The sequence below is a fragment of the Orycteropus afer genome, unplaced genomic scaffold (genome assembly GCF_000298275.1).
Source record: "Orycteropus afer afer isolate SDZICR_OR568_19922 unplaced genomic scaffold, OryAfe1.0 scaffold00006, whole genome shotgun sequence".
NCBI classification, from domain to species: domain Eukaryota; kingdom Metazoa; phylum Chordata; class Mammalia; order Tubulidentata; family Orycteropodidae; genus Orycteropus; species Orycteropus afer.
Window position 1 is genome coordinate 28,513,366 of NW_006921593.1, and position 18,479 is coordinate 28,531,844.

Genomic DNA, 18,479 nt, shown 5'->3' on the forward strand with positions numbered 1-18,479 from the left:
CCTGTGTCTGGCCCTGGCTGAAGGAACCCACTTGTGCTCCTGGGCCCAGCTGGGCCCCTGGCTCCTTGCATCTTTGGTTCCACTTGGAGAATGACTGTGCTTGACTCTCATCCCCACCCCCAAGCCCAAGGCTCCTGCTGGTGGGTGAAGGCACTGATGGAGGCCAGGCGGCCCCAGGACAGCCACCTTCCTTGTGGTCTGGGTGGGCCCGGCCTCAGGCCGCGTCTCCTCATCCCAAGCCCCAGGTTAAGGGATTGTGTGCTGTACAGGACCTTCCCACTGTGCAGGCGTTTCTGAAACGGTTCTCCAACCCCACCTTGTCCCATCCCCTCACCCAGGGTCGTCACTGCCCCGCCCCTCCACACACACACCTGGAGGTCAGCAGAGTGGGGGCCTTGAGAGGCCATGGTGCCGGTACAGGAAGGTGGGGCAGGGCCCAAAAGGGACAGCGAGACATGTCACACGCAAGGAAAGGTGTCCAGGGTACGAGCTAAGCGAGGGGCCGAGGCGGCCAGAGAGAGGCCAGAAAGAGAGAGGACTGGGGCGGGGCAGGCTGGGCGGGATGACGTCACACCACCCCGCAGATGCGCGTCTCCACCACGAAGGTGTTCTCGAAGTGGCGGATGGCGGTGCAGTTCTTGGCCCCTCGCTTGGTGATTCCTGGGAGGGGAGAGAGAAATCCCAGTGACCCAGGGGCTGGCCAAGCACACAGGACCGCGGCCCCAGACTGGAGCTGGACCCCAGGACGCAGGAAATAACAAAGAGCAGGGCTGACAGACTGGCCACCTCCCGCTGTGTGACCCTCCGGGCCAGCTGCTGTCCACTCCATCTCACGGCAATCCCACGTGTGTCAGAGATCTGGGCTCCGCGGGGTTTCCTGCGGCTGAGTTTTCAGGTGCAGGTCACCAGGCCTTTCTTCCAGGCCTCAGGGGGGACTTGAACCACCCTTTCATTTAGCAGCCGAGTTTGTTACCACTTTGTACCACCCAGGGCCCCTCATGTGACCCCAGGGATATTGTTAACCTCTCTGTGCCTGTCTCATCATCGGTAGGAGGGTTAGTAATGCTAGTTGACACTCTTTGAAAAAGAAAAGAGGGGCACGACGCTGCCAGGGGCAGGGGGGGAGCTGGCACCCAGGGCAGGGCCGGGCACTCACGCCTCTGGGTGGCACGGCGCCGTAGCCGGTAGGTGTCCTTGCCACTGCACAGGTGGTAGATGAAGGAGCCCAGCGCCTCCTTGTCGCTGACGTGCTCCGTGACCACCATCTCCTCCTGGATGATGTATGTCTGTGGCAGGTAGGTCCCTCTCTACAAAGGCAGGGGCCGCAGGGCCCATCAGCACCAAGGTCCCTCCTGCAGCCTCTGCTCACGCCCCTACTCCCGGCGCTGTCCTTCTGCTCGGCCCCCCGCCACCTCATCCAGAGACCCCCTAGAAGCCCCTGTATTGTCTTGGCACCTCCTGACTATGTTAGCACCTGAACCTGCACCGCTGTGGACTACGGCATGCTGTAAGTCTGGTCCCCGCCCCAGGGGCTATGCTCCTCTGTCAGGGCCATTATCTTCCGGCACTGGTGCCACTGGGTACGGCCTTGAAGGCTAAGGAAGGCAGCCATGGGCTTCTTCAGGAGGGAGGAGGAGGGAGCGTGGGCAGGGGGAGAAGAAAAGGAGGCGGCTGACTCCAGGGTGGGGAGGGGGAGGGGGAGGCAGGAAGGGAGCCAGTCTGGGAGCAGGGCCCAGCTATCAGCAATGGCCAGTCCCCCACTCCTGCCAGGGCCCTCCCCGGCTCAGGCCTGGCCTTCAGAGGGCAGGGGGAGACAGGACCCAGTCCCAGCCCACCTTCACGTTCATGAGCAGCTCCCAGAAGTTGCGAGGAGGCAGGACGATGGTGGTGTTGAGCTCGATGACGTAGCACTTGTCCAGGGAGATGTCGTGGTAGGCGGTCAGGCCCTGCACGGGAGTAGGGCCACATGGCGCTCAGTCCCGCAGGCCAGGCTGACCCAGGCAGGGTGCCAAAGGCTCCTGGCCAGCACCCTTGGGGCGTGGTGCACCCAGAGTCCTCAACAACTGGGTGCCCTCCCTCTCCTAGCTCCTCTCCTGGCCTGTCTGCAGGAGGCCCCACACAGCAGATGACAAACTCCAAGTGCCCTGGCTGATCCAAGGGCTCATCTCATGGGCTTATAAAGTTCAGGGGGCCCTGTGACGTCCCAGCTATGCATCCCGCCAAGCCTGAGCTCGGGCTGCTCCTGCAGAAAAGCCCAGGCCTGCAGCAAGACATTACATCCCAGACCCTCTGTGGATTTCTGCTGTAGAAGCCTCCACAAAGCTCTGGGGGGCAAGTGCTGGGTGGAGGCAGCTGGGCGACTCCATCTCGTGGGCCTTGAATCCCGGTGCCAGTGACAGAAGAAAGAGGGATGGTCACCTCTGGGCGAGGGTGCTGCCAGGGAAGGGGCATGAGGGAACTTTCTAGAGGGCTGCCAAGATTCCAGATCCTCATGTGGGTTACGTAAATAACAATCAGCAAAAAAGCCAACCCCCACACATGATAGACTACATGGACCTCAGCCTTCACAATCCTGAGACCAGAAGAACTAGAAGGTACCTGGCTACCATGGCTAACCACTTGGAAAGGGATCCAAATTGGAGATCCTGGACAGAGTGGGAGGAAAAATATGGACCAAAATTCAAAAACACAAAAATGACCAGAATTACTGGTCGGATAGAGATTGGTAGAATCCAAGACCATGGCCTCAGGTTATGCTTCGGGCCTGGAAATGGACTCACTTCTGTGGACTGGCTCACAGTCCAGCGGCAGAAAGACCTACAAGCAGAACACATACCCCAGGGAGATGCACCCCTCAGGTCAATCAGCCATGAGACATTAGACGGGTAGTATTCCCAGAGGCAAAGATGGACAGACAGGGATGCACAGGTAAGACGGGCACAGGGAAGGGCTGGTCCCGGGGAGAAGAGGTGACGAGAGCTTTGTATGGCTGGGGGTTCTAATTGGGGCCGTGAAACCAAACGTGCATGAACTGTTGAGCATAAAGCAAATCTGCTTTGCAAATCTGCAACCAAATCACAATAAACTATTGGGGGTGGGGAGCCAAGCCCCTTCTGTCAAGTTGATTCGGATTCACTGCGACCCCATGTGACAGAGCAGAACTGCTTCGTAGGCCTTTCTTGGCTATGACCAGCATGGAGGCGGGTCACGAGGTTTTCCATCCACAGTGTCACTGGATGGATTTGAACCGCCAACCTCTCAGTGAGTGGTTGAATACAATCGTGACTGTGTACCTACATAAAACCCCACTCAGCTGTACATTAAGACACGGGCACTTAATGGCCTCTTTGGGAGGCTTCGATAAAATGTGAAACGAGAAACCCTGGCCTCACCCAAGAGAGACAGCATCTGAAGCTGCCAGGTGGCCGAGGGGAAGGTCAACCACAGTTAGTTTGCTTCAGTAATGTGATCTGCAGTAACAGCAGCGTCTTCAAAACCCTGATAGAACGAAACCACAGATACCCACTACACCCAGCTAACACCACAGCAGAGACACACAGGATGTACACGGGGACGGTGGCTTCTCCTTTCTCATGGCTGCCTGCCCCAACCCACTACCCAGTGGCCGGCCTCACCCGCTGGAAGTCGTGGATGATGTCGGCGGGGTCACCGCCCCCAAACTGGGGCACTGGGACGTTGATGTGCTCGTAGTTCTCCTCCAGGTAAATCTTCACGTCCTCCTCCAGCTCCATCCGTGTGCGCATCTGGGAGGACAGGGGGTCCTCGTAGAGCACCCCACAGTGGAAGAAGTTATCTCGGGCCAGCTGAGCAGGGCGGAGAGGGGACAGAAACACGGGTCACACAGTGCCCTCGGCACCACCACCACCACCCTGATGGCCTGGGCTGGCAGGAAGGGTGAGGACACTAAACCCATTCCACAGATAGAGACGCTGGGGCCAGTAGGTCAGAGCCGGGAGCTGCGGTCGGGAGACCAGCTGGGCCTTGGGAGACTAGGAGCAGAAGCTGGTCTGCCAGGGCCTAGGTAGATGACCATGCCAGGCCTCAGTGTCCACATCTGAAAGTGAGATGCCCCCAAGGCCCCTTCCGGCCTCCAAGTCTTTAAGTCCATGAAGGGCATGGGGAGGGGCAAACATCGAGCAAGCAGCTGGTGGGAGTCCTCTGGGGAAAGCAAGAGCTAGTCCAGACCCCGCCCCCTAACTGGCCAGGCTGAGGCCCTGCACGGAGCCTTCTCCACCAGCCTTCCCGCCACCATGGGCCCTGAACCCTGCAGACCAGGAGCTGACAGGCAGCTATTCCTACTTCTAAGTCAGCATCCAGTCTCAGAACAACCCCTTCACCTTTCCTGGCCTCCCGGGCCCCAAGAGACACCCTGACAAACAGTGTGACTGCTCCCCCATGACCCACCATCATAGCCACCCTGAACGGACGGAGGGGACGGACTCAGCCAGGGGAACCAGCCAGTCCACCCAGTGCCTTTCCCAGGGGCCCCTCCAGATTCATGCTGAGGACAGACTGGCCTGTGACAAAGAGAATGCCCTCTCTCTCTCAGTGAAAGCTCCCAGGAGGATGGATCACTGAGGGCCCGTGAGCCGGGGGAGAGGGGCCCAGGCAGGGGCTGCTCCAAGGTGTCCCCATTCCTGGGGAACTGGGGAGGGGACTCGAGACTCGTGCTGGGGAGAGGGAGGAAACGGCGTGGGCAGTGGGGGAGGGCTGTGGCCTGGGACTGTGCTGTCCCACACAGGAGAAACAGCAGGCGGGGGGGGGGGGGGGGGCAGCAAGAGGGGCACTGGACAGAAGGGGAACTGAGGTTTAAGACAAAGTCCCAAATGCACCTCCAGGGATTTCCATCCCGGAAAACCAGGTGACAACAAAGGGGAAGGCCCAGGGCTCAAGGGCAGGAACAGCCACCAGGGTCACACTCTGCCACTTCCCAGCCACTCTGTCTTCTAGTTTTGACAACCACCTAGAAAAGCTGGTTGGGCTTGCATTGACTGCTTTAAGCTGCTTTTAACCACCTTCCGTTGGGAGACCAGGGTGCCACATCCTCCCTCACGGGCCTCCTCCTCCCAGAGCTGTTCCTACCACCAGCCTCCCGGCCCAGACTCCTATTGTGATGGTGGCTATGTGGGGTCCAAGGTGGCAACCTCTTGCCAGCCCCTCGACTGATGTCCACACTCCTCAGGTCTCAGGGCTGGGCTCAGGAGGGCGGGGACAGCAGCATCCTCCTTCTTTGCTGAGGCTCAGGTGTGGCTACTGCAGTCACTACGCAGGCTCCCCACCCTGACCCTGAGCCCCTGGGAGGGTCCCTGGAAGGTGGAGGGCACGGCCCAGCCCATCTCCAGCCACCCAAGTTCCTTCTCTCGTGGGACAAATGCTGGGCTCCCCAAGACACAGGGCTGTGGTGTGGGTAGGCCTGGTCCCAGGAGGCCCAGGGGGAGAGAGAGGAGCTGGTCTCCTGGGCTCACCTGGGCACTCACCCTGCCGGAGGGGCATTCTGGGGGCTTCTTCTCTCCATGATCCCCCAGCCTGCTGCCTACTCCCACACTCGGCACCCTCCCTTCAGCTCACAGGGGCCGGCCGTCCTGCAAGCCTCACCTGGGCCAGGAAGAAGTATCTGTAGATGTAGACAGACGCGAACACCAGGCCCAGGAGCAGCACCGCCATGCCCATGGACAGGTAGCACACGCTGCCCACGGAGCCGCCCTTCTTGTAGCGGGGCTGGGATGGCCGCTCCTCCTGTGGACACAGTCAGGGTCAGCTGGGGCCCCAGAGGGCGGCCCCACACCCCAGAGCCCTCTCACCCCCCTCAGGCCACAGCGCATGGGCTCACGGGGGGCACAACACGGCCTCGTCTGGAAGGGGACCTGTCTGGGTATTCCCCGCTTCCTTTCACTTAAAGAGAAACCGAGACCTGCCCAGGCCACATGAAACCACCAGCCAGGATCAGTTGTTGTTATGTGCCCTCGAGTTGCATAGCGACCCCTCCTTGGGTTTCTGAGGCAGTATCACTACGGAAGCAGATTGCCACATCTTCCTTCCGAGGAGTGGCTAGTGGGTTTGAACCGCCAGCCTTCTGGTTAGCTGTCAAGTGCCTTAGGCACTACGCTACCAGAGCTACTGGGATCAAGCAGATGCAGCATGAATTGGCCCTGTGTGCTATCAGTTATCAGTCATGCTATTAGTCTCCTTGTTCCGTTCGGGGAGCTTATCCTGAGTGACCAGGGAATCTCTTTGCAACATAAAATGGGGAAGGAACGGATGGGACCTCGGACTCTGCAGGGACTGGGATGTGCTGGGCAGGCTGGGAGCCAAGGCTCAGGTCACCAGGGGCCAAGGATGACTCTTGAGATACACAAGACAGACTGGAATGGGGGCAGTGGGAGGCCGTGGCAGGAAGAGGTGGGTGGCTGATGGGGACAGGGACTCTGGGAGGCCAGAGGATGGGGCCTGGGAGGTTATTTCTGGGTGGGCAGCACTGGGCCTGCGACCACCCTGAGCACAGAACCCAGCCTGTGGGGGGACAGCGGTAGCCCCTAACAGGGCCCAGCCAACAGGAAGGTTGGGTCAAGCAGGCAATGAGAAGTGGGGTCTATGGGAGGGAGCTCTGTGGGGAGTGAGACATAGCCCGTTGAGGCGGCCAGGACAGGAGGCTGCTAAGAAACAGTCAACTCAACTGGAACCCCCCGTGTCTGGAAGGTGAGAGAACAGAGCATGAGAGCATGTAACCCAATGCAACTGCTTTCACGCAGGAGCGCTGGACTGACAGGCTGGCGACTCTGGCCCTGGACCACGCTGTGACCTTGGCCATGGGCAGCCCAACCCTCCCTCTGGGAGATGTCAGAGAAAGCCTTGGGGCTGTCTCTGCTTCTGCGTCCACCACTCACCCCATCCTCCCTGGTGTCCAGAGGGTGCCCCAATACAGCCAAGAGTGGGGTCAGAGGTCAGTTCCCAAGAACCCCGACCTCCACCACGACCTCAAAGAAGCAGCATGGGGGGGGGGCACTTCCTGCCCTGGCTCAGCCACTCCCAGCCTCTGGGCCTCTCTCCTCACCTGCAATCCGAGCAGGTCAGACCAAGTGAGCTCTCAGGCCTTTCCAGCCCGACTTTCTAGGTCTGAGCTGCTTTGCCTTTGTCCTTTTGTCCTGGAGGGGGTGACAGGAGGCTGGGGACACACTCCAGGTCCACGTCACCCAGGACTGAGTCCCAGTGCAGCACAGGGGGCTGGCCAGGTGGGGGTGGCACCAGCTCCGGTCCCCATCCCTGGTCTTTTTGCCTTAGAGCAGACTGGGGTATGGGGCTTGGGCCTTGGGGCACAGCGGAGAGCCCCATCAGAGTGTGGATGCCTCCCTGTGTGGCACTGCCCCCTCCGGCAAAGGTCAGAGGATGGCTGGAGGACTCGCCCCCTCACTGAGCACAGCCCTCGCACCCACTCAGGCCAACCCCTCTGCCCACAGGATGGAGAAATGAGATGGAGGGGCACTCTGGCCTCCCCCCCACCCTATTCCACCACACTGTCTGCCCTCCAAGTAGCTCTCTGGGCACAAGTGGGACTGAACCAGCTGCCCTCACTGGCTGAGTGCCCCTGCCGGCCGGGGCCACTCCCTGCCTGGCCCTACCCCCAGGTCCTGTGATCACTCAAGTATGGCCTCAGCACCTGGCCTGGCCGCTCTGAGTGGCTGCCTGGGGAGCCAGGCCCCCAGAACATGGACCACGCTGACACACGGCCACAGCTCGCACGGCCCTCAGGGACGATGCTGCCCCCCATAAAACAAGCCGCCCCAAGCGCCTGCAAACTCAATGGTCAGGGAGAGGTGGCACTTAGGCAAAGCTGTGGGCCAGGAGTCAGGCCAGCTCCATCCTCCAGCGTGACATGGACTGAGATCTCACTGAGTGGGTCGGCCGGGGGTGTCTGCCTGGGATCAGACAGAGAGGGAGCAGGCGAGACCCCCTTCTCAGGCTTCTCCTAGAAAATGCGGAAGCTCCCTTACAGGGTTTATGTTGGGGTTAAAAGAGACACAGAGCTGAAAGCCTTTGTAAAGGATATAGTGCTAGACAAAAATAGCTGATCTTTATTGTCAATACGGACAGACACTGCCGAGTAGGGCCAGTGCTCCTTGGGTCCAGACAACCAAGAAGGAGCCAAGAGAGCTGTGGAAGATGAGAGAAAAGCAAACAGGCTACAAGCAAAAGCCGGAGGGCCCGCTCCTCAAACTTACCAACAAGGTGAGACCTGCCAGGACCAGGGGAGACCTATTGTTAGGACCAGGAGAGACCACTGTTAGGACCAGGCAAGACCTACTCTAAGGACCAGGTGATAGCACTGTTAGGACCAAGTGAGACCTCTAGCTTCCCAGCCACCTGTCTGTCTCTGCCCTGTAGTTCTGCCAGCTGGGGGCGGTATTTCTAGGTAGCTGGGGAATGGGACGGGAAAGAAAGTCAGTGGAGACAAGCAGTGAGAACCAGCTTCAAAGAGGAGGTAGGGATTGAGTGGTCCCAGTAGAGGGTGGACAGACAAGGGTAGAACCTCCAGCCAGGGCCCCCTGGACATGCCCACTGTCCTCACATGTGTCTACAGGAGGCACTATAGAAGCTAGGGATCCTCTACCTCCCCTGGACCGGTAGTGACAGATTCCTCAGTGCCTGGGACCAGGGAATGGCAAGTGGCCACAGCCACTGTGTGCTACCCCATGAACACCACCAACCTGGGGCCAGAGGCGTCATGGCTCAGCAGGGTGGCAAGGGAAGCAGGCCTAGGGCTGCCAGGAAGACTGCACCACGTCCCTGCTTCTGACTTAGAACCTCACCCGCACCACTGTCTTTGCCTACTGGGTTCCAAACCACATGACCAATTCACACCGGGGCCCGGAGCAGCCCGCACACTTTGACATCCTTACAAGCATCATGAGGGGTCCACAGTCAGCACTGTTCCCAGTCCCGGGGGTTCCTGCAGGCTGGAGGCCCCCGACAGCCTGACTCACCCTCAAGAAAGGCTGAGCGGGCTTCTGAAGCTCAGCTGCTGAGCCCCAAGAAAATTCGGAGCAGAACCCACTGCCAGGCACGACTCATAGCAACCCCTCCTTGGGTTTCCGAGGCGGTATCACTATGGAAGCAGATTGCCCAACCTTCCTTCCGAGGAGTGGCTGGTGACCAGGCATGTAGGGGCTTCCATTTTGAAAGAGAAAACTATGGCATGCTGTTTCCAAGAAAACTTGGCTCTCAGTGAAAATGCCTGTTCACTCGGCACGCACGTGGGGATCACAAGCAAATATCCTGGGACCCCAAGAGGGGCCATGTGCCCATGACATGATTTAGCAAAGGCAGCTGGGAAAACAGCCAAGTCCAGCATTAACCAGCAGACCCCACGCGAGGAGAGAACTCCCCAGCTCCCTCCCTCTGCAGTAAAGTTCCAATGAACTCAGGTAGATTCCACTCCCGCTGCAGGCTGCGGGGGGGGGGGGGGGGTCAGTGGGGCTCTGAGCCCCAGCACCGGCTGGCATCTGCTCACCTCCCCAGCATCTTTGCCAGGCTCTGGACCACAGGGCAACGGGCACAGTGATGCGAGTATGTGACAGATGGACGGAGGCCTGCTGAGGGGGGGTGGAGGCTGGGCAAACGCCTGCTGGCTACCCCCGACCACACAGAACCCACTGCTCCATTCCAGATGTTCCCTGGGTGTCCTTGGACATGGCCCACGGGTTGAGCATTAGTGGCTTCTGCAGTTGCGTTCCCCTTCTGAGAAGCGGGGACCCCCCTTGGCTGGCCCAGTGTCCACCCTTCGTACAGCCAGGCGGGGAGGCCAGCTCTGGCCTCACACTCCCTTCTCGGCTGTGCATGGCAGGTTTTCTCTTCTCCAGAGAACAAAGGCTCAGGGAGAACTGGAGGGGAATTCCATGCTAGAAAAACCCTTATGGGGTGGGGCTGCAGCTCCAGAGTGCAGGGGAGGTGGCTGGCTTCACTTCTGTGATTTTTATGAGAAAACACCTCCCCTCCCAAGAGAAACTCCTGCTCACTGCCTGGCTGAGGCATGCTGAGAAGAGAGAGGCCAAGAAGCCAAAGGCGGCCCCCCCCACCCTGTGGGCAGACCCCAAATGGCCTCCAAAGCCCCTCTCCCTAGTGGAAGGACCCAGAGCAAAGCCACCTGAAGACAGGTGTCTGGCCTTTAGGGAGATGGGCACCGGGGCCCTGCCCACCTGCCCGCCTGGGGCACCAATGTTCCCAGAGCCAGAACACACACAAAGCGAAACCTGATCCCCAGGTATGCGGTGCGGGAGGGGTACACAGGGGCTGTTAATCAGAGGCTAACCCAGGGAGAAAATTCCAGAGAAAACGACTCTCTGGCAGTCCTGTCCCCTGTGCATGAGTGCGTGCCCACCCTTGCCTGTGAGTGTGTGTGCGCTGTGCAGAACAGGGCACCAAGCTGGGGGGCACGGGCGGGTCCTGGGCCTCCGGAGGACAGTGACCAGGGCTGGACTGTCAGGAGCGCTGCTGTGGGGTGCCCCCCCACCTCACTGTCAGAGTCAAAGCACCACGTGCTGAGGCCTGCAGCTGGAAGCCGCTGGGCTCCGCCCCCATCCGCAGGCCCACCAAGGCCCTTCCTTCCAGCCCCGGTTTGGGGACAACATCCTCCTTGTGTCAGCTGCTGCTCTGAAGGGGACAGCCCCCACTGTGAGGGTGCTACCCCTCCCCCACCCCTGGGCCCCGGTCCATGGCTTATTCCAGGAGCCAGAGAGGGGCTCAGTGCCCGCAGGCCTTCCCCGCAAGCAGCCCCTCCCCCACCGTTAGCTGGGGACCCAGTTCAGAAACCAAGGAGCGGTTCTCCGGTCAGCTCCAGCCAGCCCAGTGTTCCCGAGTCCCCACCATAAGGAACAAAATCCCAACTCGCCGCCTCAGTAAAGATCCCCTGCCCCCCAACCCCCGCCTCCTGCCATCCCTAACCGTCCACACTCTGTCCTGAGCTACTTCTGTGACATGGCCTTGTGCCCGCAGCAGGGGGTAGGAGAGGGGCTGCCGTGGACACGTGCCCCTGGGCTCACAGAAGTCCACGCCTTCCCAATACTCCAAAGGCCCGCATCAAGCATCCAACACCGGAAGCCCCCCCCCACGCGCCACCTTTGGGTTTACCAACAAGCAGCTAGTCACACAGGTACCCATCTGACTCCCTCCGCCAGCCTCTGGCTCCTCCCTGCCAATTAGGGAATGAAGGACCCTGCCCAGCTAAGCAGGCAGGGAGGCGGCTGGGGGAGGGGGCTCAAGGCCATCACAAACAGCTCACAGGAAGAGGTTCTTGTTCCCATCCCCCCTGGGGGCGCGGGGGGGGGGGGACGACGCCATGTCAGTTACTGCCAGGACCACGTGGGGCTCTGACACCCTCTTGACACCCATCAGGTTGCAGTGGGAACAAAGTGTCACTCCTGCAAAATTCCGGAGGCCTTCTCATGGGGTTTGAAAGACATCCTTTCCCTCCCCAAATCCTACTGGTCTCTGGCTGAAGGGTTCTGGCTCCAAAACTCAGTTGGGCGGGTGGCCTCGGGAGAAGCAGCTAGGAGGAGAAAGTGGGGACCCGAGCAATGCCTCCTGCTCCCACCCGCCTTCCACGGTGAGAGGACGGGGCTGGCTCCCATCTGCAAAGCCAAGAGGTTTGCAGAACCCCGTGCAAACTTTTAAAAGCTGCACAGCAGGTCTTCCGTCATGGAGCACACCTCCTTCCCATCTAAGCAACAGACTAAGCTGCAGCCGCTGGGTGCACAGCTGTCCCTCAGCCAGGTGACGGGTGGTTCTCGCAGCGGTGGGGAGTTGCTTGCATTACCGACCACAAAAGTGCAGCCGAGCTCGGCCGCGGCCCTTCAAGTCCTCATCACGCAGGGTCTTGGCTCATGCTGGCTGGGACACTTATCTGTAAGGTCCCTCTCCAGCGCCCCCGTTCCAGGCCCCCGGACTGTAGCGGCTCGGAGTTAGAGTCCTCAGAAGCCTATCTTGGGGAAGGCGGAGGGAACGGACAAAGACTTTCTGTAAGTCCTTCCTCCACCAGACAGACGGGGCTCGGTGCACCCCGAGGTTGCCAGCGGCAGCGCCTTTGCAGGAACCCAAACCCGGCTGACCGGGCCCGGGTCCCTCCCCGCGCCACGCGTCCCGCCCTTCGAGGGCCTCCCGGGGGCACAATCCACGCAGCTCAGGCAGTTTTCCGCAGCCTTCCCCGCCCCCCGCGCTCGGCTCGAGGGCCGGGAGGAGGGGAGCCCACACAGCCCGGCCGAGAGCAACCGGAGGGCCCTGGGGAGATGCTGCCACCGCGGGCAGTGCGGGGAGGCCCCGACGGCGGCGCCCACTCGGGAGACCCAGGGCCTGGGTGGGCCGTGGACCCCCGGCCTCGGCAGCCAGCTTGTGTGGGGGGCCGGGGCTGCTCTCTTCCCGAAGATCACTCTCTGCTCGGCCCATTCCGGCAGCTCCTCCCCTCCTCCCGCACCCCCCGGCAGCGAACCAAACCACGGACCCCCTCCCCCGGCCTAACTCCAACCAATCAGGAGCCAGACTTTGGGGCCACACCATCCACCTCCCTCCCATCCCCCAACCGGGGCCGCGACTCACAGCCCTTCCCCCGTGATTGGAACCAGATGCATCCCCCCACCCACATCCCCCTAACTTTTTCGGGCCAGCCCCTTCCGTCTATTTTGGGGCTGGGCGCCCGGGACCCCTTTTAGAGGAACTCTCGAGCGCTTCCCCCCTGGGAAACAGCCCCTCGGACCCCTGGCACTCTTCGGAATTTGGCTTTGGGCCTCCTGCAAGCCCCCTCCTCCCTCTGGGATGATGCCCCCTTGCCCCCGCTGGGGCCCCCGGCCCCTCACCCGGGCAGGCGTCAGCAGGATCTCCGCGGCCGGCCCAGGGGCAAGGACGGGAGCCTTGTCACCCTTGTCGCCCTTGACGCCGGCCACGGCGGGCTGGAAGCTGATCTTGACCATGGCTGCACCGCCACAAGTCCCCGCGAGTCCTCCGCGGGTGCAACCTCAGCTGTGCCGCCGCTGCTCTGCGCTCAGCAGACACCGGAAGTTTGGAGGCAGCTCGAGTCCCCGTCTCTAGCCCCGCCCCCGGCTGCTCCGCCCCCTCCGAGGCAGGGCGCCGGCCCGCGGGCCGGGGGCGACCCCTGCCGGATGCGCTGCGCTGGACTCGGGGGAGCTGAGGCCCCCTCGATCAACCAGCGAACCAGCCACCGCTCACCCGCTTACTCCGTCCCTCCCTCCCTTACATTCACTCACTCACTCCTTCATTCAAGCATCACACAGGGACTCAGCCCGCTTCCCCGACTTAACCCTTCCCGCTCGCTCTCGGTGACCGGCATCACCTGCTACAACACAGTCTTTGTTAAACAGTGTTTGCCAGGCAAACGAAGTGTCTAGACACGTTCCCCAAGCCCCAGGCCACTCAGCTCTTTTCTTTCGAAATGCTGGGACCTCTGCTGCCCCTCATCCCACCTCTTCTGGGCCTGGGAGGAGCCTAAAAGCCGGCTGCTGGCCTCAAGCTTGCACCCTTCCTGCCTTACGCATTCTCCACTCGCCTTTATTCATTATTCCCCAGAACCTTCCAGAGGGCCCCGGACGCACACTCTGCCACCGCTCTGAGTACAGAAAGGAAGCGTTAGCTGAAGTCTCAGTTACCGACTGGCAGGCCCTGTTCTCCCCATGTTGCTCACTAGGATAATCACGGCCAGTGTGGTGGGAAGCCCCCCTGGTTGGTGTCTGGAGGCTGGAGTTCCAGTCAAGACTGCCCCTGCGAAGTATCGTGGGAATTGGGGAGGAGGGAGCTTCTGTTGTGGGCTCATTGCTTGACAGCAAAGTCCTGGGTCTTTTCTCACTCTCCCTGGTGGAGGCTGGCTGGGAGGTCCCAGCAACCCACGTGACCCTGTGCTGAAGGCCCAGTTTTTGTTGTACTGTTTGGCTAATTGGGAGCTCTGGTGGCCTAGTGCCTAAGGCATTTGACTGCTGACCAGAAGGCTGGAGGTTCAAACCCACCAGCCACTCCTGGGAAGGACGCTTGGGCGATCTACCTCGGTAGTGATACCACCTTGAAAACCCAAAGAGTGGTTGCTATGAGTCGGATCCAACTCGAGGGCAGTGAGGTTGGTTTCTGGTTTGGCTGGGCTAATTGCACCTCGCGGGCAGTCCTGGACTTACACAGCAGAACTGACTCGGAGGGTTTCCAAATCTTCCGAGGGACCTCTTGGTGGGTTTGAACCACCAGCTGTTCAGTTAGTTGAGTGGTTAATCGTTTGCACCACCCAGGTTTAGGTTGGGCTTAAACTTGTAAAATCGGGGCAAGCCATAAAACATTCCGTCTGGCTTGCCTACTTGCTTCAGCTGCTCTCCAAGTGTGGTTCGTATTTTCCCAACATGCTTCCCCACACCCTTTCGGAAGGGCTGGCGCTCAAAGCTGTTTTTATAATAATACTAAGATGTTGTGAAGGAGCTCTGGTAGCATAGTGCCTAAGGCACTTGACTGCTCACCAGAAGGCTGGCGGTTCAAACCCACCAGCCACTCATCGGAAGGAAGGTTGGGCAATCCTACTTCCGTAGTGATACTGCCTCGGAAACCCAAGGAGGGGTCGCTATGAGTCGGGGCCGACTCGATGGCAAAAACAACAACAACAAAAAGATGTTGTGAGGTAAAGAATTTACCCATTGCTGTAGAGTTGACTAGAGCCACCACATAGAGTTTCCAAGGCCATAATCTTTATGGAAGCAGACTGCTACATCTTTCTCCCTTGTAGTGGTTAGTGGGTTTGAACTTTCCTTTGGGTTAAGAGCCAAGCGCTGAACCACTGCACCACCAAAGCTCCTTGAAGAATCTAGCTTTACTCAAAGAATCTTTGACCTTGATTCCTGAGAGATAATCTGGAAGACCTTGGAATTATGCCATGATTGAAGTATCTTTAGGAGCTCTGTTGGTGTAGTGGTTAAGGCATTTGACTGCTGACCAGAAGGTCAGTGATTTGAACCCACCAGCCATTCCACGGAAGAAAGATGAGGCAGTCTGCTTCCATAAAGGTTTACAGCCTTGGAAACCCCAATGGGGGTCGCTATGAGTTGGAATTAACTTGATGGCAGTGAGTGTTGTTTGACTTGGTTTTGAAGTGTTTTTGATGAATCGAGACCACACCTGTAGGAGCTCTGCTAGCATAGTGCCTAAGGCACTTGACTGCTAACCAGAAGGCTGGCGGTTCAAACCCCCCAGCCACTCCTCGGAAGAAAGGTTGGGCAATCCTACTTCCGTAGTGATACTGCCTGGGAAACCCAAGGAGGGGTCGCTATGAGTCGGGTCCAACTCAACGGCACATAACAACAACAACAACAGACCACACCTGAGGGGTTATGTTCATGCATGGCTCTTGCGTGGGGCTAGCCAAGCCAGAAGGACCACCATATGCTATCAGCTAACCTCAGGGGCGAGGGGGACATGATTCAACTAGTCATGTCTGTGTAATGAGGGCCCAGTAAAGGCTCCGGACCCGGATGCTCCACGGGCGCCCTGGTTGGTGGAAGCTCTGCACTGGGGGCCTCCTGGACCTCACCCTCTCTGCTCATCCGGTCTGTCATTTTTGCTGCAATAAAACTGGAATCATCAGTATAGCCCCCTTGGGGACATCAAGCTCAATTTGCATATCATACTACACAAAAAGATTGTTCGACATCCTACTTTGGTGAGTAGTGACTGGGGTTTTAAAAGCTTGCAAGTGGCCATCTAGATGTAACAATGGATCTCTCCTCACTCAGAACAAAGAAGAATGAAGAAAACCAAAGATGCGTGGAAATTATTAGTCCAAGGGACTAGTAGATCATGTGATCCTCAGTCTATATGTCATGAGAGCAGAAGAACTAGATGGTGCCTGGCAATCATGGGCAGCCACTTGGAAAGGGACCAGTGCAGGAGATCCTGCACAGAGTGGAGAACAATGTGGAGCAAAACTCAGTAAACCAGAAAAAAGGCCAGTTTTATTGGTCTGATAGAGCCTCGTAAGACCCCTAACTTACTAGACCCCTAAGCTTCTAGTTACCCTTCAGCTGTGGAATTGAGCTCACTCCTGTGGCTTCCAGCCAAACAATAGACAGGCACTTAGGGTGAACATTTCTATCAGGTAGAGAACTCCTTAGAAGGATCAATCATGAGAGAACAAAAGGACAGTGTTTGCACAGGGAGCTAGCTCGGGAGGAAGGCAGGCACAGGAAAGGACGACACAGGGAAGAGGTAACTGCAGGGAGGAAGTGGCAAGAGAGCTGTTACACTGTGGGGAATTGCAGTCAATGTCAGGAAACAAAACGTGTATGAACTGCTGTATGGAAAATGAATTTGCTCTGTAAACTTTCACCCAAATCACAATAAAAATTTTTAAAAAAAGAGAAAAAGCATAGCCATCTCCTGAGTTGTGTGAGTTGTGTGAGTTGTTGTAGTGAATTACTCAACCCATGGAAGTTCCAAAAACCCTCTTTAAAGTGTTAAAGAGCCAAGACATCACTTTGAAGACTAAGGTGCGCCTAACCCAAGCCAAGGTACTTTCAGTCACCTCATCTGCATGTGAAAGCGCGACAATGGATAAGGAAGACGGAAGAAGAGTTGCGGTCTTTGAGTTAGGGTGCTGGTGAAGAACACTGAAGGTGCCATGGACTGCCAGAAGAATGATCAAACCTGTCTTGGAAGAAGTGCAGTCAGAATGTTACTTAGAAGTGAGGATGCATCTGTGTTACGTACTTTGGTCATGTTACCAAAAGGGACCTTCCTTGGAGAAGGATATCATGCTTGGTGAAGTAGAGGGTCAGCAGAAGGGGGAAGACCCTCATTGAGATGGACTGACACAGTGGCTGCAATGATGGGCTCAGGTTCGCAAGGGCTGTGAGGCTGGTGCAGGACTGGGCAGTGTTTCGTTCTGTGGTACACGGGGTCACTATGAGTTGGAGCCACTTGATGGCACCTAACAACACAACATGGAAGTAGTGGGAGTCAGTAGGTCAGATGTGAGTGGGTCCTGAGGTTTATGGCTGACATCTTGAGGGAATAGTGGGAAACCCCAAAATTTGTAGCCAGCAGGTCAGAAGTAGGAGTGTCGTAGGGACTCCCAAGCCTGTGGCTGGTGTCAGGTCTTGGACAGACTTGGCAGTCTGAAGGCCCTTTACCTTGTGACCTCTGACCTAGCACCGATGGTTGGGGTCAAAGGCAGGAGTCTGCAGGTGTGGCTAGGGTCAGAACAGATGTGGGCAAGAATTAATAGATTAATTGATCACAAATTGATTTGATTTTTCAACACAGATGTTGTCTTTCCCAATCTCATTGTCTCCTGAGAGCACACTAGAATTTTCCAAAGTTGCATTGCATGTGACGTCATAGCAGAGTACATATGGCAGGAGGTGGGTAGAACCAGCTCTCTGTTACCAAGCTGGACAGTAAAGAGGTTTACAGGGATGTAGAAACAATGCTACTTTTCTTATTTATTTATTTATTTTGTTTTGGACAATAAAACCCAAAACCAAACTCACTGCCGTCAAGTCAATTCTGACTCATAGCGACCCCTCCTTGGGTTTCTGAGGCGGTATCACTACAGAAGTAGATTGCCCAACCTTCCTTCCAAGGAATGGCTGGAGGGTTTGAACCACCATCCTTCTGGTTAGCCGTCAAGTGCCTTAGGCACTATGCCACCAGAGCTCCCATTTTTGGACAATAGGGAGCTTAAAATAAAAATGTTACATATATTCTCATTGGCTAATTTTCAGAAGTCCATTGCCAGGCATTTCTTCCTGGTCTTAGTCCAGACGCTCTGCTGGAACCAGTCCACTGTGGGTAACCTTGCTGTTATTAGAAATACCTGTGGCCCAGCTCCCAGCATCACTGCCACTAGCAGGGACCACAGTATGAAGAACTGCCCAACGGATGGTGACAGTGAACATACACAGATGGACAGCTTCTGTTGGATATCAACATCCAGGAGCTGGGTTCAGAGTTTTCTGGCTCTTAATCAGTCACGGACAGGAAGGTGAGACTTGTACTATAGCAGGTGGTGCTCCACACAGGAGCCGTCACTGTGACAGGGCATGGGCTGACGGCGAGAAGGACAAAGACCCTCACTGTCAGCTCGGAATCTTCAGCCAGCCCTTCCACGCACCATCCACCCGCACATGTGCTCTTAGCTGTGATCCACAGAGCGGAACATGTGATGGTAAAATATTTCAGTTGCAAAGTGTTTCTTTGGGGAGAGCTGGGGCAGTGATTCACAGTCAGGGCTCTGGAGCCACACCCCTTGGAGCTAAATCCCTTCCCCCACCACTCACCACCTCAGGGGCCTCCCAAGATGAGCTTCTGACTCCAGGTCTCTGGGCCTCAGGAAGAGGGGCTGGCCTGCGATGACCCCAGTAAGAAGGCTGACCATGGACAGCTGTGCCAACCCCGGTTGATTTGACATCTACTATTTGCAATGAAGGAGCTCT

The 18,479-nt window shown here is 57.8% G+C and overlaps 1 protein-coding gene across 1 annotated transcript; it reads right to left on the reverse strand.

Annotated features, from left to right (window-relative positions):
- Window positions 1-568: 568 nt before the first annotated feature.
- Window positions 569-12,974, reverse strand: ITM2C (integral membrane protein 2C). The gene is made up of 6 exons (XM_007942065.2): window positions 12,861-12,974; window positions 5,617-5,757; window positions 3,636-3,824; window positions 1,836-1,946; window positions 1,157-1,307; window positions 569-660 (listed from the first exon to the last, which is right to left on the reverse strand). Exons 1-6 carry the CDS (start codon window positions 12,972-12,974, stop codon window positions 569-571), a joined length of 798 nt encoding a protein of 265 aa, XP_007940256.1.
- Between the last annotated feature and the right edge of the window lie 5,505 nt (window positions 12,975-18,479).

Bases quoted from the DNA above. Each gene is read 5' to 3' on its own strand.
- ITM2C (XM_007942065.2), bottom strand. From the start codon at position 12,974: ATGGTCAAGATCAGCTTCCAGCCCGCCGTGGCCGGCGTCAAGGGCGAC. The intron at 3,825-5,616 runs GTGAGGCTTGCA...CGCCCTGCTCAG, and splicing joins GATACTTCTTCCTGGCCCAG to CTGGCCCGAGATAACTTCTT. The intron at 1,947-3,635 runs GTGAGGCCGGCC...ACTCCCGTGCAG, and splicing joins TCATCCACGACTTCCAGCGG to GGCCTGACCGCCTACCACGA.